The sequence below is a fragment of the Cyanistes caeruleus genome, unplaced genomic scaffold, assembly GCF_971803275.1.
Source record: "Cyanistes caeruleus unplaced genomic scaffold, bCyaCae1.hap1.1 HAP1_SCAFFOLD_65, whole genome shotgun sequence".
In the NCBI taxonomy this organism is placed as follows: domain Eukaryota; kingdom Metazoa; phylum Chordata; class Aves; order Passeriformes; family Paridae; genus Cyanistes; species Cyanistes caeruleus.
Genome location: NW_028255884.1, coordinates 4080205 through 4101730, shown reverse-complemented (window position 1 = coordinate 4101730; position 21526 = coordinate 4080205). Strand labels below are relative to the sequence as shown.

General features: G+C 49.0%; 1 protein-coding gene across 1 annotated transcript in view; it reads right to left on the bottom strand.

The window, feature by feature from the left end:
• Positions 1-21526, bottom strand: part of LOC147647224 (uncharacterized) — a 188401-nt gene that overhangs the window by 59470 nt on the left and 107405 nt on the right. The window contains 2 exon segments of the mRNA XM_086872440.1: positions 13162-13172; positions 16131-16570. Coding sequence (XP_086728566.1) covers positions 13162-13172; positions 16131-16570 — 451 coding nt within the window.

Below are 21526 nucleotides of genomic sequence, written 5' to 3'. Positions count from 1 at the left end.
TTCCACATCATCTAAGAAATATTCCACCAAATCCTTCAAGACTCCCCAAAATCCCACAAAATACCACAACATTGCAAAAAAATCCCACAAAATTCAAGAAACAACCCACCAAATCACCACAAATTTCCACAACATCTAGAAAAAAATCCCACCAAATCCTTCAAGTCTCCTCCAAATCCTTCAAAATTCTACAAAACTCCCAGAAAATCTTTTCAATATCCTACCAAATTCAGGAAAAATCCCACCAAATTGCAGAAAAATCCCACACAATTTCATAAATTTCCGAAAAACCCCACCAAATTCCAGAAACATCCCACCAAATCACCACAAATTTCCACAAAATCTAAGAAAAATCCCACAAATTCTTCAAGTCTCCTCAAAATGTTACAAAATACCAGAACATAGAAAAAATATCCCACAAAGTTCCTGTCACATCCCACCAAATCCCCACAAATTTCCACCATCTAAAAAAAAAATCCCACCAAATTCTTCAAGTCTCCACGAAATCCCACAAAATACCACAACATTGCAAAAAAATCCCACAAAATTGCAGAAAAACCCCACAAAATCACCACAAACATCCACAAAGTCTCCTCAAAATCCCACAAAATTCTTCAAGTCTCCTCAAAATCCCACAACATTCCAGAAAAAAATACCACCAAATTGCAGAAATCTTCTCAAAACCCTACCAAATTCCAGAAACTTCTCAAAAAATCCCCTGAATATCCCACAATAATCTAAGAAAAATCCCAACAAATTCCACAAAATTGCAGAAATCTTCTCAAAACCCCAACAAATTCCAGTCACATCCCACCAAATACCCACACATATCCACAGAATCTAAGAAAATAACTCAAAATTTTTCATGTCTCCTCAAAATCCCAAAAAAATTCCACAAAACTCCCACAAAATCTTTTCAATATCCTATGAAATTCAAGAAAAATCCCACCAAACTGCAGACAAATCCCACACAATTTCATAAATTTCCTCAAAACCCCACCAAATTCCAGAAACATCCCAACAAATCGCCACGAATTTCCACAAAATCTAAGAAAATCCAACCAAATTCTTCAAGTCTCCTCAAACTCCCACAACATTCCAGAAAATAATACCACAACATTGCAGAAATCTTCTCAAAACACTACCAAATTCCAGATACTCAAAAAATCCAATGAATATCCCACAATAATCTAAGAAAAATCCCACACAATTCCACAAAATTGCAGAAATCTTCTCAAAACCCCACCCAATTCCAGTCACATCCCACCAAATCCCCACACATTTCTGCAAAATCTAAGAAAATACCTCAAAATCCTTCATGTCTCCTCAAAATCCCTCAAAATTCCACAAAACTCCGAGAAAATCTTCTCAATATCCTATGAAATTGAAGAAAAATCCCACCAAATTGCAGAAAAATCCCACACAAATCTGAAATATTCCCAAAACACCACCAAATTCCAGAAACATCCCACCAAATCGCCACAAATTTCCTCAACATCAAAGAAATATCCCACCAAATTCCTCAAGACTCCTCAAAGTCCTACAAAATACCACAACATTGCAAAAAAATCCCACCAAATTCCAGAAACATCCCACCAAATCACCACAAATTTCCACAACATCTAGAGAAAAATCCCACAAAATTCTTCAAGACTCCAAAAAATCCCACAAAATACCACAACATTGCAAAAAAATCCCACAAAATTCAAGAAACATCACACCACATCACCACAAATTTCCACAACATCTAGAGAAAAATCCCACCAAATCCTTCAAGTCTCCTCCAAATCCTTCAAAATTCTACAAAACTCCCAGAAAATCTTTTCAATATCCTACCAAATTCAAGAAAAATCCCACCAAATTGCAGAAAAATCCCACACAATTTCATAAATTTCCGAAAAACCCCACCAAATTCCAGAAACATCCCACCAAATCACCACAAATTTCCACAAAATCTATGAAAAATCCCACAAATTCTTCCAGTCTCCTCAAAATGTTACAAAATACCAGAACATAGAAAAAATATCCCACAAAGTTCCTGTCACATCCCACCAAATCCCCACAAATTTCCACTATAAAAAAAAAATCCCACCAAATTCTTCAAGTCTCCACAAAAACCCACAAAATACCACAACATTGCAGAAAAATCCCACAAAATTGCAGAAAAACCCCACAAAATCACCACAAACATCCACAAAGTCTCCTCAAAATCCCACAAAATTCTTCAAGTCTCCTCAAAATCCCACAACATTCCAGAAAAAAATACCACCAAATTGCCGAAATCTTCTCAAAACCCCAACAAATTCCAGTCACATTCCTCCAAATCACCACACATTTCCACAAAATCTAAGAAAATTCCACAAAATACTTCAAGTCTCCTCAAAATCCCACAACATTCCAGAAAAAAATCCCTCACAATTACCTAAATTTCCTGAAAACCCTGCCAAATTCCAGAAACATCTCAAAAACTCCCCTGAATATCCCACAAAATCTAAGAAAAATCCTACACAATTCCACAAAATCACACAAAATTGCAGAAATTCTTCCCAAAACCCCAACAAATTCCAGTCACATCTCACCAAATCCCTACACATTTACACAAAATCTAAGAAAATAACTCAAAATTCTTCATGTCTCCTCAAAATCCCTCAAAATACTACAAAACTCCCACAAAATCTTTTCAATATCCTACAAAATTCAATAAAAAACCCACTAAACTGCAGAAATTTCCTAAATTTCCTCGAAACTCCACCAAATCCCAGAAACATCCCACCAAATCGCCACAAATTTCCACAACATCTATGAAAAATCCCACAAAATTCTTCAAGTCCCCACAAAATCCCACAAAATTGCAGAATTCTTCTCAAAACCCCAACAAATTCCAGAAACATCCCACCAAATCACCACAAATTTCCACAAAATCTAAGAAAATCCCACAATATTCTTCAAGTCTCCTCAAACTCCCACAACATTCCAGAAAATAATACCACAACATTGCAGAAATCTTCTCAAAACACTACCAAATTCCAGAAACTTCTCAAAAAATCCAATGAATATCCCACAATAATCTAAGAAAAATCCCACACAATTCCACAAAATTGCAGAAATCTTCTCAAAACCCCACCCAATTCCAGTCACATCCCACCAAATCCCTACACATATCCACAAAATCTAAGAAAATACCTCAAAATTCTTCATGTCTCCTCAAAATTCTACAAAACTCCCACAAAATCTTTTCAATATCCTACCAAATTCAAGAAAAACCCCAACAAACTGCAGACAAATCCCACATAATTTCCTAAATTTCCTCAAAACCCCACCAAATTCCAGTGACATCCCTCAAAATCGCCACACATTTCCACAAAATCTAAGAAAAATGCCACAAAATTCTTCAACTCTCCTCAAAATCCCACAACATTCCAGAAATAAGTACCACACAATTAGCTAAATGTTCTCAAAACCCTGCCAAATTCCAGAAACATCTCAAAAAATCCCCGAAATATCCCACAAAATCCAAGAAAAATCCCTCAAAATTCTTCAAGACTCCACAATATCCCACAATATTCCAGAAAAAAATCCCACCAAATTCCAAAAATCTTCTCAAAACCCCAACAAATTCCTGTCACATTCCTCCAAATCCCCACACATTTCCACAAAATCTAAGAAAATACCTCAAAATTCTTCATGTCTCCTCAAAATCCCTCAAAATTCCGCTAAACTCCCAGAAAATCTTCTCAATATCCTATGAAATTCAGGAAAAATCCCACCAAATTGCAGAAAAATCCCACACAATATCCTACAAATCTCTTCAAAACCCCAACAAATTCCAGTCACATACCTCCGTATCCCCACACATTTCCACAAAATCTAAGAAAAATTCCACAAAACTTTTCAAGTCTTCTCAAAGTCCCACAAAATACCACAAAACACCACAAAATATTCTCATTATCCCATGAAATTCAAGAAAAATTCAAAAAAATTGCAGAAAAATCCCACATAATATCTTATAAATTTTCAGAAAACCGCACCAAATTCCTGAAACATCCCACCAAATCACCACTCATTTCCACAAAATCTAAGAATATACCTCAAAATTCTTCATGTCTCCTCAAAATCCTTCAAAATTCTACAAAACTCCCAGAAAATCTTTTCAATATCCTACCAAATTCAAGAAAAATCCCTCCAAACTGCAGACAAATCCCACACAATTTCATAAATTTCCGAAAAACCCCACCAACTTCCAGTCACATCCCACCAAATCGCCACAAATTTCCACAACATCTAGAGAAAAATCCCACCAAATCCTTCAAGTCTCCTCCAAATCCTTCAAAATTCTACAAAACTCCCAGAAAATCTTTTCAATATCCTACCAAATTCAGGAAAAATCCCACCAAATTGGAGAAAAAATCCCACACAATTTCATAAATTTCCTCAAAACCACACCAAATTCCAGAAACATCCCACCAAATCGCCACACATTTCCACAACATCAAAAAAATATGCCACCAAATTCTTCAAGACTCCTCAAAATCCTACTAAATACCACTACATTGCAAAAAAATCCCACCAAATTCCAGAAACATCCCACCAAATCACCACAAATTTCCACAACATCTAGAGAAAAATCCCACAAAATTCTTCAAGTCTCCTCAAAATCCCACAATCCAGAAAAAAATCGCACAACATTGCAGAAACCTTCTCAAAACCCCACCCAATTCCCGACACATCCCACCAAATCCCCAAACATTTCCACAAAATCTAAGAAAATACCTCAAAATTCTACATGTCGCCTCAAAATCCCTCAAAATTCCACAAAACTCCCACAAAATCTTCCCAATATCCTATGAAATTCAGGAAAAATCCCACCAAATTGCAGAAAAATCCCACACAATATCCTACAAATTTTCTCAAAACCCCACCAAATTCCAGAAACATCCCACCAAAATCCCCAAAAATTTACACAAAATCTAAGAAAATACCTCAAAATTCTTCATGTCACCTCAAAATCCCTCAAAATTCCACAAAACTCCGAGAAAATCTTCTCAATATCCTATGAAATTCATGAAAAAATCCCAGCAAATTGGAGAAAAATCCCACACAATCCTGAAACATTCCCAAAACTCCACCAAATTCAGGAAACGTCCCACCAAATCACATACAATTTCCACAAAATCTAAGAATAATCCCACAAAATTCTTCAAGTCCCCACAAAATCCTACACAATTTCATAAATTTCCTCAAAACCCCACCAAATTCCAGAAACATCCCACAAAATCCCCACAAATTTCCACAACATCTAAAAAAAAATCCCACCAAATTCTTCAAGTCTCCTCAAAATCCCACAAAATACCACAACATTGCAAAAAAATCCCACCAAATTCCAGAAACATCCCACCAAATCACCACAAATTTCCACAAAATATAAGAAAAATCCCAAAAAATTCTTCAAGTCTTCTCAAAATCCCACAACATTCCAGAAAAAAATCCCACAAAATTCCAAAAATCTTCTCAAAACCCCATCAAATTCCAGTCACATCCTTCCAAATCCCCACACATTTCCACAAAATCTAAGAAAATACCTCAAAATTCTTCATGTCACCTCAAAATCCCTCAAAATTCTACAAAACTCCCAGAAAATCTTCTCAATATACTATGAAATTCAAGAAAAATCCCACCAAATTGCAGAAAAATCCCACACAATCCTAAAATATCCCCAAAATCCCACCAAATTTCAGAAACATCCCACCAAATCACCACAAATTTCCACAACATTTAAGAAAAATCCCACAAAATTCTTCAAGTCTCCTCAAAATCCCACAACATCCCAGAAAAAATCCCACAAAATTGCAAAAAACTCTACTCAAAACCCCAACAAATTCCAGAAACATCCCACCAAATCGCCACAAATTTCCACAACATCTAAGAAAAATCCCACCAAATTCTTCAGGTTTCCTCAAAATACTACAAAATACCACAACATTGGGAAAAAATCACACAAAATTCCAGAAACATCCCACCAAATCTCCACAAAATACCACAAAATCTAAGAAAAATCCCACAATTTGGAGCACAGGGACTCTAGAACCTGAGCACGGCTGCTTTGCTGTGCAGGCAAGGAAGGGCTTGGGCTGCTCCACTCCCCTGCTTTGCTTTGGGATCACCGTGATTTTGGGGGACAGTGCAGGGGGGAAGGGAGAAAGCATGGGCTTCCCTCACCCATGGGTGGGTTTTTTCCCTAGAATGTAGGGGTTGGGCCTTCCTCAAGCTCCTGACAGACATAAGATTTTTTACCATTTTTCTTGTTTCCCCTTTTTGTCTGTAACCTATTTTCATTAATTTGTTGTTTGTTTTTCTAAAGGAAGCGTTCCAGGTGGGGTCCAGTCTGGATCAGGAAGTGCTTGGGACCAGCTGTGGCGTGGATGGGCCGTGCCCTTGGAGAAGACTGAGGACATCGTTTGGGACCAGCTTTTCTTGTGGCAGCGGATGGTGTGAGGTGGGTCCTCATCTCCTTGGCATGGGTGGGACAAGAGCTTTTGGGAGATGGCAGCGGGCACAGGAGCATCCCGCTCTGGGCAGCTGCTGAGGGGCTGGATCTGCCGTGGCTGGCTGCAGGCTGGGCACATGTCCTGCCCTCCTGCTCTGCTCCCCAAGGCAGCAGTGATGGGCAGCTTTGGGCCCAGCTCTGAGCACGGCCAGCATGGCCTGGGCACCGCGGCTGGCTGGGACAAGGGGACAGGAGCCTTCAGCTGACGGGCGGTTTCTGCTTTCTCTCCTTGCAGCCGGGCTCTGCGGATGCTGAGGCTGCTCTGGGCTCTGCCAGGGCTCTGCTGGGCTCAGCACCGGGCCGGGATCAGCCAAAGAAGAAACGCTGTGACCTGCAGCAGAGACTTGAGCATTTTGGCAATGCAGCTCAAGTATGCACAGTGTCCACCTCCACGGGAAAACATGACACCCCCCAAAAATTAAACTTGTTCCATAACTTCTGAAATGAAATCCATCTGGGATGACCCCAAATGACATTTTTCAGCTTGCTCAAGCTGTAGCTCAGCCCTTCTCTGAACAGTTCTGTCCCCACACCTGCCTTTTACTTCACAACTGCTCCCTCCTTTCCCCCAGTGAGTTCCCAGCCCATTTCAGTCTCCATCACACTGCAGCCTTCCTTGATGCCCCTCACCACGAGTAAGGCCAAGCCCCAGTCTCAGGGACTCATCCTGTCAGTGGCTGAAGAGCAGCAATGTCTGTCTGTGCCAGGGGCTCTTGGATGTCTCTGTATCCATGGACAGAAGGGTCTGTCTGTGCCAGGGGCTCTTGGATGTCTCTGTATCCATGGACAGAAGGGTCTGTCTGTGCCAGGGGCTCTTGGATGTCTCTGTATCCATGGACAGAAGGGTCTGTCCTTGCAAAGGTTTCCATAATATCTTGGTACCCATGAGTATGGAATGAACACAGAGTGAAAGTGTCAGTCACGTTGTTCGCACACTCCTTCCTTTCCATCCAAGACACATCCATGCACACCCCCACGTACAGATATATTAAAAGGATAGGGATGGATAGAGATTTCCCACAGAGCTCTAACTTTGGCAGAACTCACCTTGTAAGCCATGGCCAGGGCATTTTTTTCCCAGCTCTGTGTCAGTAGGTGTCCAAGAGCTGAAGGGAACAGCATTTAGAAGCAGTTTCAGGATTTCTAGGCAGGAAAGGGAGCTGACAACCACCCACATAACTCACCATATTCGTCAGGATGGGCTGCTGGTTCTTTAGGAATATGGCACAATGGAGACACGAGACTTGGGATAATCCCAGCTCTCTGTGGATCTGTGCAAAGGGGGAGCAGCAGAAACACCTTGTGTCTTCTTTGGGGACACAAGGTCCAAGGAGCTGGGGTGGCAGAGCGTGACCTGGGCTGGTGGCAGGTGAAGTCCCATTTCATGACATCCCGGAGTGGCACAGGACAAAGCTCCAAGCAGCCACAGCCCCACTGAGGAAGTCCTTGGAGTGCTGCACATCCCATAGGAAAAGCTGCATTCCCTCAGTCCATTGGGATTTATCACTTCCATTTGCAGCACTTTAGGTCCAAGTTTCAAACTGCAAAATTTTTACACTCAAGACACAGTCATGAAGAACATGTATTTCAATTTCCTATTCCTTTAACTGCAGTGTAAAATATCTTGATATTGGAAATCATCCATCAAGTCTGTCAAGGAAGGCAGCTAATGCATCCTTTCCACTAGCATGTGTACAAACTAAGTAACTAAAAGCTGAGTTCTCTTTTTCAAAAGATCAGTTACCTCTTTCTGTCTCTGGAGTTATAGAAGATTTTTCACTACACATTTGGGGGCAATTTTTATCTTTTTTTTTTTTGGTGTTTTTTTTGTTTTGTTTTTGTTTTTTGTTTTGTTTTTTGTTTTTTGTTTCTTGTTATTATGTTTTGGGTTTTTTTTACAGAAAGCATGTCCTAGAAAAGGCACGTCCTTTGCTCCTGGTTCCCGTGTGGAGCAGCTCCCTTCCCGCTGGCTGAGCTGCTCAGGCAGAGCCCGGCAGCTCCTGGCCCTGCAGGGCTGAGGCTTTTCCCCGTTGCTGGGCACAGACTGATGGAGCAGCAGTGCTGAACACGGGCACACGCAGAGGGAGCAGAGCAGCTGCCTTTGCCCACCTGAAGCTCCAAGGCCAAACTCTGAGCAGGCACGGCTGCAAGAGACTCGCAGGCTCCCTGTTGGCTCTGCTGCCCCACTTGTGCCCGGCCCAGCTCTGCGGGAGGCAGAGGGAGAACAAGGGGCAGCTCCCTCCCAGCCCCAGCCCAGGGACCCCTCCAGCCCCGGGCCTTGGGCCACTGTCAGCACCCGCTGCTCCAGCCACCGCTTCTGCTGGCACTGACAGCAACAACCAAACTGGGGCTGGTCCCCAGGGAGCAGCAGCAGTGCCTGGATCTGATCCCTCAGCCTGGGGCAGCCCCCTGGGGGAACAGAGGGCACAGCAAGAGGGACAAAACCAGGCAGGGGCAGAGACTGGGAAGAGCCAGAGCTGGGAGCAGCAACAGCTGCTTCATTGCACTCCTGGAGAAAGCTCTTGGCTGGCTCAAAGCACTGAAAGGTGTGAAAGGCAGAGAGGAGGCCACACCAAACAATGCTCCTGTTTTCACACCCTCCTGTAATAAATGGAAATGATTCATGCTAACTAAATTATAACTATTTGGAAAGTTATTATTAGGAGCAATCAAGGGAATTGGTGTTACAAGGCAGATGTACCCCTCTACAGATGTTACATGTTAAAATTAAGATACAGGATATAGTTTTGAGATAAGAAATGCCCTAAGACAAAATCAACCTTGAGATGGATAAAGTTGGAACGACCTTAGGTATAGGGCCTGAAAATTATAAAATATAAGACTAATTAGTGGAGCACAATGCTTATTTACATAACACAACGCTTAGTATGCACACACAGCCTGTAAGGTTATCCAGAGGACAACGACGATGCGTGTAAGCCTTTGTCCAAAAGACCACCAAAAGAAGACTGAAGACCCCCGAGCAACAAGTGAAGCATGCACCATGAAGAATAGTGATGTAAAATTAAAGAATTAGAAATTGGAGGAGACTTAGGGGAAACATGAATGAATATGTATAAGCATACAGTATATAAGTTTAGTTTGAATTTCTTTGTTTCATACTTGAGGTGGTGTGAGAAGCCGTCTCCGTACCCCAGTTAGTTTTGCTTATGCTTTAATCATAATTACTGGCAAGCTATATTCATATATATATTCATACATATATATGGATATGTATATATGTGTATATGTATATGTATATATTCACTAAATTGTATTCTTTCACTAAATTGCATTCCTTCTATATCAAATTGCTATTTAATCCACTAAATTGTATTATTGTATTCTATTCACTAAATTGTATCATTTTTTTTCTTGTTATAAAACTGCTATTAACCCAGTCGTCCGTCATCCAGATTTCAATTTGATTTATGACACTGCCCTTGGGTGAGTTACAGCCACAGCGAGAGGGAGGAGGAGATGATCCCACCCATGGCTGCTGCTGGCTCCAGACATTTGCTGAGATAAAGCTGAACCAGAGCTTCAGCATCTCCCCCAAAATCACAGAATCACAGAATGCCTTGGCTTGGAAGAGACCTTAAAGTTCATCTCGTTCCACCACCTGCCATGGCAGGGACACCTTCCACTATCCCAGGCTGCTCCAAGCCCCATCCAACCTGGCCTTGGACACTTCCAGGGATCCAGGGGCAGCCACAGCTTCTGTGGGCAAGCTCTGATCTCTGCCCAGGTGAGCAGGGACAGGAGCCGAGGGAACGGCTGGAGCTGGGCCAGGGCAGGGCTGGGCTGGAGATGAGCAAAAGCTTCTTCCCCCCCAGGGGGCTGGGGCAGTGCCCAGGCTCCCCAGGGAATGGGCACGGCCCCGAGGCTGCCGCAGCTCCAGGAGCCTTTGGCCAGCGCTGCCAGGGATGCACAGGCTGCGATTGTTGGGGTGTCTGTGCAGGGCCGGGGGCTGCACTCCATGATCCCAATGGGTCCCAGATGCCAGCTCAGCCCCTTGTGCAACTCTCACCCTTGGGCTCAGCCTTTGTGTCCCCTGGAGGCGCTGGCAGAGCTGATGGGGTGGGGCAGGAGCGGGGCAGCCCCAGCGTTCCCCTGGCAGTGACAGCACAGCCGGGCCAGCAGCCCCAGCGTTCCCCTGGCAGTGACAGCACAGCCGGGCCAGCAGCCCCAGCGTTCCCCTGGCAGTGACAGCACAGCCGGGCCAGCAGCCCCAGCGTTCCCCTGGCAGTGACAGCACAGCCGGGCCAGCAGCCCCAGCGTTCCCTCCCTGGAGACGCTCCAAGGGAAGCGGCCAGAGCCGCGTCCAGTCAGCGGAACTGAGCGGCCACTGAGCACCCCCGGCCTGGGCTGCTGTGGATTCCTCTGCACACAGCTCGGGGAAGGTGCCCTTGGCCACCCCCACAGTGCCACAGACAAGTGTCACACACAGATACAGAGCTCTGCCCACAGCTCACTGGGGGAGATAATTTAAAAAAAAAACCAACAAAAAAACCACCAGGAGAAAGAGAACTCCTACCTGGCAGATCTGTTCCACCCTTCAGCTGAGACATCTGCATGCACACAAGACCTGGGGCTTGAAAAATGAGGCTTCGTAGGCACATTTGCAGGAAAAAGGGGTTTAGGACAGGCTATCAGCAGAACTGTTCTCAGCTGGGTGAAAAAGGCCCCTTTGGCAGCTGCAGAGCCATTGAAAATGCAGATCCTCAGGCCATGGGGGAGAAAAGGGCTCTGAATTCCCCTCCCCTGACACACAAACCCTGCTCCCAGGCTGCTCCTCACAAAGGATTCTACTGGAGGACTGTTGAAAGCTGAGAGTTGGCTCTGGCTTCTTCATGTTCCATGTCCTAAAGCTGCCTGGGAGAAGAAATTTAGGGTCAACTCCACTGGCACAATCCCTCCTGGCCCAGGGCACAGCCCCAGGAAGGTCTTTGCTCCTCCCTCGGCCCTCCCTGAGGAGGCTGGCAGGGCTGGCAGGTTTATGGCATTTGTCCTTGCTGCCCCTCACATCCCACTGCCCCACAAAGAGCCCCGAGCCACCCGTGAGGGACAGGCCCTGCTGGGCCAGGCCTGGGCTCAGGGCTTGGCCTTTCTGCTTCCTCCAACCCAGCCAGGCCTGGCTCAGCATTGCAGTTCCTGTGCTGTGCCCCAAGCTCGCTCGGGCCCTGCTGGAAAGGGACCTGAGGTACCTCCATCCCCTCGGGCAGTGCATGGGAGAAAACAACAAACTTCTCAGGAGGATGGGAACAAACTTTCAGCTGCAAACTTTAGAGAATGAGGTCCTCGGAAAATCATAAAGCTGCATGCATGTTGAGAGCCTGACAGAAGAATGGCTAAGAGAAAAAGGACATGATACTGTAAGGTTAGTTAAAGTATGAGGCCTCAGGGTCAGTATGCCCCTGAAGAGAGAGTTACATAGATAACAAGATGTTGAAACTGCCAAAATATGCAGAACTGCAAGCTGAAGATAAAGAACTGGTAACTGCAAGGCCAACCACAAAGAACAATATGCGTCAATGGTAGCAGACCAATAATGAGCTGAGTTTTTGCAATATGTATAAGCTAATTAAAAGCATTATAAGTTGTGCATAAGATTTCAATAAACTGAGACTTGCTGACCATGATAGCATGAGGCTTGTCTTCCACGGCTCCGGTAATCCCCGACCTCTGGCGACAGATGGAGATAGGGTACCCCATGACAGGTATGAACCTTCTCAATGTCTGTATGGGGTTTTGTGGTTTTGGGGAGTTTTTGGAGCATCCAGGGCTGTGTTTGGGATCAAGGGAGGTTGGGGTGTCCCGGGGGGGTTGGGGGTTCTCGGCAGGTTTGGGGGTACCTGGGCAATGCGGGTGGCAGTGCTGGGGACCCCGTGCTGGGTTTGAACCTTCTCACTGCGCACGGGCAGCGTCAGCGTGTTCAGGGAGATCCTGGGGGGCCCGGGGGGTCACCCCAAATCCCAGGGACCCCAAATGCTGAGGGACCCCCCAAACTGCCCTCACCGCTGGATCTGCTGCAGGCAGGGGGGCACCAGCACTCGGCCCTTACCCTCCACCATCACAGGGGGGCTGTGGAAGAAATCTGGGGGTGCAGGGACAGGTCGGGTCGGACACCCAAAGTCCTGGGGGAGAGGACACGGGGGGGACTTCCAGGAATTCCCATTATGGTGGAAAGAAAAGGGACTAGGAAGAGTTTGGGGGGGCTGGGTGGTTTATGGGGGGACCCCCAGGAGTCTTGGGGGACGTGGGGAGGGTAAAGAACAGGGCAACCCCCAGGATGGGTTTGGAGGGGAACCAGATTGGAGCTCCCATGGCTGCGGGATGGGGAGATCTGCCCATGGAATTCTAAGGGAATGGCATGGCAGTGAGATCCATCTACAGAATTCCCATGGGAATGGGACAGCAGTAGAATCCATCCGAGGAGGTCTCACGGGAATGGGATGTCTGAGATCCATCCATGGAATTTCCATGGGAATTGCCATATTCCCGCATTTTGCCCTCCCAAATCCCACATTCCCATTCCCATATTCCCATGGGAATTCTGCCCTCCCCACCTTTACACTCCAGCGCCTCCCGCCCATATCTGACATATTTCCGGAGACATTCCCTGCAGCTGTGAGCCAGGGAATTTGTTAATCCCTCAGCCTGGATCTCAGGGATCCCCATGGCGGTGCCACAGTTGCCATCGCAGCCCCACAGATCCCCCAGCCCCGGCTCCCCCCGCTCAGCCCCGCTCTGGCTGTGCCGCTGCTGCAGCATCTGCAGCTCCCCGCTGGCCCCGTGCCGGTGCCGCTCCTTGTGCCGGCCCTGGCTATCCCAATATCCCAGCCCTGGCTATCCCAATATCCCAGCCCTGGCTATCCCAATATCCCAGCCCTGGCTATCCCAATATCCCAGCCCTGGCTATCCCAATATCCCAGCTCTAGCTATCCCAATATCCCAGCTGTGGCTATCCCAAGATCCCAGCCCTGGCTATCCCAATATCCCGGCTCTGGCTATCCCAAGATCCCGGCTCTGGCTATCCCAAGATCCCAGCCCTGGCTATCCCAATATCCCAGCTCTGGCTATCCCAAGATCCCGGCTCTGGCTATCCCAAGATCCCAGCCCTGGCTATCCCAATATCCCAGCTCTGGCTATCCCAATATCCCGGCCCTGGCTATCCCAATATCCCAGCTCTGGCTATCCCAATATCCCAGCCCTGGCTATCCCAAGATCCCAGCCCTGGCTACCCCAAGATCCCGGCTCGGCTCCGCCCGGCCCCGCTCGCTGCGGCGGCGCTGGAAGGGGATCCCAGCCAGGGACCCCATGGACATGGACTGCGGGAAGCCCGGGCCGGGCTCCGACAGCGCCGCGTGCAGGGAACGCAGGGAGAGGAGAACTGGGGGGACATTTGGAGATTTGGGATTGGGGGGGTCACGGCTGAAGGAAAGGGGGAACGGGGAGAGCCGGGAAGGGCATTTGGGGATGCCAGGAGTGACAAGAGGGGAGGCTAGGGCTGGCTAGATGTGGCATGGCTGGAGTTCAGGGCGTTCCTGTACCCAGGAAAGGGAGCTCCAAGGGTCCCCGCTGTCCCCATTGCCAGGACAGGGCAGGGAAAGCCAGGATGGCTGGGAATAGGGGTCCCGGGTGTCCTGAGTGCTGAGGAAAGGAGGGGCTGGCTGCTGGGAGAGGCAGGAATAGGGGTCCGGGGGGTAAATGGGTCAAGAAGAAGGGGGCTCTGGGGGCTGCGAGAGGCGGGATGGCCAGGAAAGGGGTGCAGGCGTTCCTGGTGCCGGATAAGGGGGTGCAGGGTGGGACCCACGGCCGGGAATGGGGGTTCGGTGGGATGGCGGTGCCCAGGAATGGGGGTTTAGGGGCCCCTCGGCGCTCCGGAATGGGCGATCAAAGAGTCCCGGTGCCGGGGTCCCCCTCACCTCTCGCCGCCCCCCGAGAGCGCCCCCGGCCCCAGCGCTGGAGCCATCGCGCTGCTCCGCTGCGGCCCCGCCCACAGCCCCGGCCCCGCCCCCACAGCCGCCTCCGGCCCCGCCATTGGCGCCGCTCTTTGCTGCCCGCCAATGTCACACATGGCGCTATGATGTCATACAGCCATGCCATGATGTCACAGCCTTCTCTGTGATGTCACACAGTCCCCTCTGTGATGCCATAGCTGCACAGTGACATCACAAAACAAGCTGTGATGTCACAGCCCCATCTGTGACCTCACACAACCCACTCGGAGCTGTCACACAGCCCCTTTCTGACATCACAGCTGCTCTGGGGCTCCAGGACACAGCCACAGAGGTGCTGCTGGGACACAGCCCCCTCTGGCACATCCCACAGCCCCTGCCAGTGCTGAGCCCCTGGCAGCTCTGTCTGGGCCTGCTCTCTGTGTCCCTGAGCTGCCCTGGCAGGGCCCCAGCCCTGCTGGGCTGTGCTCAGGAGCTGCTCCTGGCCAGAGCTGTCTCCCTGTTGCTATGGTCTGTTCCCATGGCAACATCTGCCCCATTGTTATGGTCTGTTTCCATGGCAACCATCACAGCCCCTGTTGCTATGGTCAGTCCCTTAGCAGCTCCATGGAGACCCCATGCCAGGGGTGGTTGCCATGGACACCAGCTCAGGCCTGGAGCCAGAGCCCATTGCCATGGCAACCATTTGCAGTCCCATCCCCAGGCTCATGGGATCACAGAGCCACAGAATTGGTTGAGTTGGGAGGGAGCCATGGGGATCCTCCAGTCCAACTGCTGGCCCTGCACAGGACACCCCAACAGTCCCAGCCTGGGCCTGGCAGCGCTGGCCAAACGCTGCTGGAGCTCAGCCAGCCCTGGAGCTGGGAGCCTTCCCTGGGGAGCCTGTTCAGTGCCCCAGCAGCCTCGCGGGAAAAAGCTTTTCCTCACATCCAGCCTAAACCTGCCCGCCTCAGCTCCAGCCGCTCCCTCCACTCCTGGCCCTGGGCACCAGAGGGAAGAGGTTCCCGCAGCCCCCAGCCAGGGACCTGCTCCCAAGGCTGCTGCCATGGCAACCAGGCCTGGCACCAGGTGGGATGCTCGGTTTCCACGGGCTGGGCTTCAGGAATGGCATTCCCCAATTTCCTGCTCTCGCTAAAACCGCGCTGCCGCTCGCTTCCCTCCCACCTCGCATGGAAAGCACAAAAGACAAAGATCCCAGGCTGGGAAAAGAACAATTTATTGAGAACAACAACGAGATAAGGCAAAAACAGGAACAGAAACATTTTTGGTAACAGAAAGGATAAGACAAACCATTCACAGGGAAAACTAAAATACCACCAACTGACTCTTCCTGGCCACGTATTTCCTCCTGCCAAGAAAGGACACCCTTCTCTGGTGAGAGAGAGGGAGTCCTTTTCCTGCCCCTGGCAATGACCTGAGATGGGATTGAATATAATGGACCATGATCACAGTCTCACATTTTTTGATCCTACATCATGACATTGCCATGGGCAGGAAAAGGTACAGGTGTCTTCCCAGCATGGATCCCAGGGAACATGGATCACCAGGTCTCTTCCCAGTGTGGATTCTCCATGGGCGGATGAAGCTGGAGCAGTGCACAAAGCTCTTCCTGTGTTTTGAGGCACTTGCAGGGCTTTCCTTACCGGTGCCTCCGTTGGTGTCTGCCAAAGTTAGACCTGTCTGAGAAGCTCTTCCCACACTGGGGACACTTGTAAGGCCTCTCCCCAGTGTGGATGCGCTGGTGCCTGATGAGGTGGGAGTTTTGCTTGAAGCCCTCCCCACAGTCAGGGCAGCGGAAGGGCCTCTCATCCGTGTGAATCCGCTGGTGCAGGACAAGATTGGAGCTGCTGTGAAACCTCATCCCACACTCAGAACACTCATAGGGCCTCTCCCCAGTGTGGATGCGCTGGTGGATGATGAGGTGGGAGCTCCTGCTGAAGCCCTTCCCACATTCCCCACACTCATAGGCCCACTCCCCAGTGTGGATCATCTGGTGGCAGAACAGGCTGTTGCTCTTGCTGAAGCTCTTCCCACACTCCAAGCACTTGTAGGGCTTCTCCCCATCCTGAAGCTGCTCATGGACCACCAGCTCAGAGCCCTGGCTGGATCTCCGGCCGCCTTCCCGGCACAGGGTGGGTCTTTCCTCCTCAGAGCACCCTGGGATGGGTTTGGAGCCCCTCCTCCTGCGGGATCTCTGGGGATTTTCCTCCCCATTGGATTCCGGCACCGTAGAGCTGCTCACAATGGCCTCTTTCACGAGGTTCTGCTGCGGGGATTTGTCCTCCCTGGTCTCCATCCTCAGCTCCTTGTCTGGGGGAGGAAGGACAAGGAGAGGATGGGATTTGCCTCCGTGCCAGAGGGAAGGGGAAGGAGATCCCCCCAGTGCGTCCCCGGCAGGACGGCGTTGGCAGCGGGGTTGTCCTGCAGCCGGGGGCCAGGCTGGGCTGGGAGATGGAGCAGGAGAGAGGGGGAAAGGGGCACTGACTTCCTCCTCACCTGCCTGGGTGTCCTGGGAGATCTTCCTCTTCCTCACAGCCTGCTTCTCCATCCAGCCAAGGTTTGGGATTGGAAACTCCTGGTTTGAGAGAAAACAAGGAATGAGCACATTGAGTTTGATGGTCCCTCTTACCAAGCCCATCTCTAGAAGTCACCCGGGCCTCTGACGTGACTTAGTTTGAAAGGAGTTTGCTAAGGAAGGCAGAAATCACCACTGAAATGGATAAAAAATATAAGTATCCCATCCCCTCCGAATTATTATAATCTTGAAACCAAAGTGCTCTCAGGTAACAATATGGGAAAAGGAATATAAGTTCTTTACTAAAGAAAGGAAAATGAAAATGCAGCAGTACAAAAAAGCCCCAACAAAACGAACAAAAAGCAACGCACCAACAGAGCCAGGACCTTACACCCCGTTGATCAGGGTGCTGGTAGCAGTCTGATTAAATAGTGGCTGCAGTCCTCCTGGAGTGACTGATGTGGTTCTCTTGAAGCAATGATCCCATAGAAGATTGTAGCTTACCTCTGAAGTTCCCGTGCTGTAGATGGGTCTGGTCTCTCCTCTGGGAATCCAGTGGAGAAAGACTGCCTCTGGTGTTCTGATTCCAAGATTATATCCAGTCAGGAATGCTTGACTCCTCCCCCTGGCTGGAGCATCTCACAATGGGATGATGTCATTTTATCAGTCATGCACTGAGACTCAATGGCCCATTAACAGAAGATATCCCCCTGGAGGAAGGATGGATGATGGAAGAGATAAAGAACACTGCCCCACCTGGTTTTAACAGCTGGCCCATTAACAGAAGATATCCCCCAGTTATGAGGGATGGGTGATGAAAGAGATAAAGAAAACTGCTCTACCTGGTTTTAACAGATGGTGATAGAATACATACTTTTGGTTACAACTTGCATTGCAACCCAAGACATGGGGTCCATATAAACCTCCCAAACACCAGGACTTAGCCCTGAAAATGCCTCCCAGGTGTTCCCCATCTCTGGTCTCCCTCCTTTGGTGTTCAGGGGTTCCTCCCTGTCCCAGCTGCTGGGGTTCATGCTTGTACTGGGGGTCCCCTGTCTACTCGGTCCCTGACCTCTTCAGTCTCCTGGGAGTGCCAGGAATCCAAAAAGTTCCCCCATTTCCACTCAGCTTTGGAGTTCTTCATTCTTCAAACATCCCCCCAAAAAAACCCAATCCAGGGACACCCCAGAATATCTGGGCTGAGCTCCCCCTCCCCGGGCACTTCTGGGATGGGGGGTGATGATCCCACAGGTGGAGGCCTGTGAATTCAGGGAGTGCTTGACCTTGTGGTTCTTTCTCCTTTCCCTGATCCTCCTATGTCCCTCCTTCAGGCTGAAGAAGCTGCTCAAGGAGTCAGAAGCAAAACTCCAAGTCCCTTGGAGCTTCAATCAGCCCAGCTGAGGGCAGGGACTGCCAAAGGCTCCCCAGGGACTGGTGAGAACAGATCCTGGAGGCCAGGATTGCCGGGAGCCAAAGGCTCTGAGCAGGGAACTGCAATGCTGAGCAAGCCCTGGCTGGGTTGGAGGAAGCAGAAAGGCCAAGCCCTGAGCCCAGGCCTGGCCCAGCAGGGCCTGTCCCTCACGGGTGGCTCGGGGCTCTTTGTGGGGCAGTGGGATGTGAGGGGCAGCAAGGACAAATGCCATAAACCTGTGTGACACTCCAGATCCTTATGGAACCAAGGGGCCAGTGTGACATTGTGGGAAGTTGTGGAACCAAGGGGATCATTGTGGCACTCTTGGGCCCATGGAACCAAGGGACCATTGGGACAGTCTGAAGCCTTATGGAAACAAGAGGCCACTGTGAGCCTGCAGGGCTGTAACACCCCAGAACACTTCAATGCTGGTGGTAACCAAAGGTTCCTGTGCTTGAATTTGGTGCACAGGAGAAACAACAACCAGATCTTCTCAGCATGGACAGATGCAAAGAATATTCTTGGTAGGAAGGGACCCACAAGGACCATCAAGTCCAGCTCTTAATATAATGGCCCACACAAGGATTGAACCCACAAACTCGGTGATACTGGCACCATGCTCTGACCAACTGAGCTAAGAGGTCAAAATGACACAAAATTTAACTGACGAAATACAGACAATCAAGGAACTATGGCAAAGGGTTTAATACAACATCCAACTGCACAAAGAACTCTTACCATAGCCTTAACTTTGCAAACTTAGCTCATTTAACCTAAAAAGTGTTAACCCTTAAGCTTTTGGGTAACATTAAGATATCCAAAAATATTCCAGGTACGTAGGATAGGAAGGAGAATAAAAAGAGACCAGAAAGTCAGAAGATCTACAGAAAAACACTTCCAGAATGATCCCAGTCACTCCCACTACAATCTCAGTCACTTCCAGTATGAGCTGTTGCACCCAGCCACCCCCAGTATGGTTCCAGTCACTCCCAGATCCTCTCAGTATGATTCCAGTCATGGCCAGAGTGACTCCCTGTCACTCCCAGGATGGGCCCAGTTGCTCCCAGTCACCTCCAGTATGGTTCCAGTCCCAGCCAGCACCTTTCCATTCACTCCCAGTATGATCCCAGCTAGTTCCTGTAGGATCCCAGTATGACCCAGCATGGGCACAGCTGCTTCCAGGATTATCCAGCATGGTTCCAGTTGTTCCCATTTACCTGCACTGTGGTTTCAGTCTCTCCCAGTATATCCCAGTTGCTCTCAATCACTCCTCAGGTGTTTCCAGCCTGATCCCAGTTGCTCCCAGCCACTCCCAGTCATGCTGAGTGCAGTCCCAGTTGCTGCCAGTATGGTCCCAGTCTTGCCCAGCATGGCTCAACTGCTCCCACTGTGATCCCAGTAGGATGCCAGTTACCCTCAGGATGGTTCCAGTTGCTCCCTGTTCCTCCCAGCGTGATTCCAGTTGCACCCAGTTGCCCCTAGTATAGTCTCAGTCGCTTCCCAGATGATCCCAGCTGCTCCCAGCAAGGTTGCAGTCATTCCCAGCTGCCCCCAGTGCAGACCCAGTCACTCCCAGTTGCTCCCAGTTGTCCCCAGCATGGTTCCCATTGTTCCCAGTGTGTTCCCAGTCATCCCCAATATGATCACAGACACTCCCAGTATATCCCAGCTGCCCTCAGCATGTCCATAGCCATTCCCAGACACTCCTAGTAATCCCAGTTAGGTGCTTGTTATCCCAGTATGATCTCAGGCCCAGTATATCCCAGTCAAGCTGGGATTCACTCCCTGAATTCACAGCCCCCCCATCCATGGGATCATCACCCCCCCATCCCACAGGTTACCAGAGAGGGGAACCCCGGCTCAGATATCCTGGGGGGGTCCCTGGGTTGGGTTTTTGGGGGTGATGATTAGAGAATGAAGAAAACCAAAGCTGAAAAGAAAATGCCCTTTGGGGGGACATTTGGGGTTCCCAGTGGCAGCTGCCAGCAGAGGCAGCCTGGAGGAGCAGAGCCCTGTGTCCCCCAGGACCCCAAAGTGGGGAGCCCAGAGAGGAGGAGTGCCATGATTCGAGGAACCCTCAATTGCATAGAGAGGGGCAGGGGGGTCTCCTTGGTCCCCCTGCACCCCCAAGAAGGGAATAAGGGGAGCAGGGACCCTGGGACCCCAAAAACTTCCTGCATCTCTAAGTGGGGAGATCGAAAGGGGAAGAACTTTTCAAATTCCTGGCACTCACAGCAGCAAGAAGAGGTCAGGGACCGAGTAGAAGTGTGACCCCCAGTACAAGTGTGACCCCCAGCAGCTGGGACAGGGGTGAAAGCCTGAACACCAAAAGGGAGAGAACAGAAATGGAAAACTTCTGGAAAGCATTTTCAGGGCCAATTTTTGGTGGTGTACAATTTTTATGGACCCCATGTCTTGGGTTGCAATACAAGATGTAACCAAAAGTATGTATTCTGTCAACATCTGTTAAAACCTGGTAGAGCAGTTTTCTTTATCTCTTTCATGACCCATCCCTCATAACTGGGGGATATCTTCTGTTAATGGGCCAGCTGTTAAAAACAGGTGGGGCAGTGTTCTTTATCTCTTCCACCACCCATCCTTCCTCCAGGGGGATATCTTCTGTTAATGGGCCATTGAGTCTCACTGCAGGACTGATAAAATGACATCATCCCATTGTGAGATGCTCCAGCCAGGGGGAGGAGCCAAGCATCCCAGTCACTCCCAGTCACTCCCACTACAATCTCAGTCACTTCCAGTATTTGCTGTTACACCCAGTCACCCCCAGTATGGTTCCAATCACTCCCATATCCTTCCAGCATGATTCCAGTCATGGCCAGAGTGACTCCCTGTCATTCCCAGGATAGGCCCAGTTGTTCCCAGTCACCTCCAGCATGGTTCCAGTCCCAGCCAGCACCTTTGTGGTCACTTCCAGTATGATCCCAGCTAGTTCCAGTAGGATCCCAGTATGACCCCAGCATGGGCACAGCTGCTCCCAGAATTATCCAGTGTGGTTCCAGTTGTTCCCATTTACCTGCACTGTGGTTTCAGTTTCTCCCAGTCTATCCCAGTTCCTCCTAGTCACTCCTCAGGTGCTT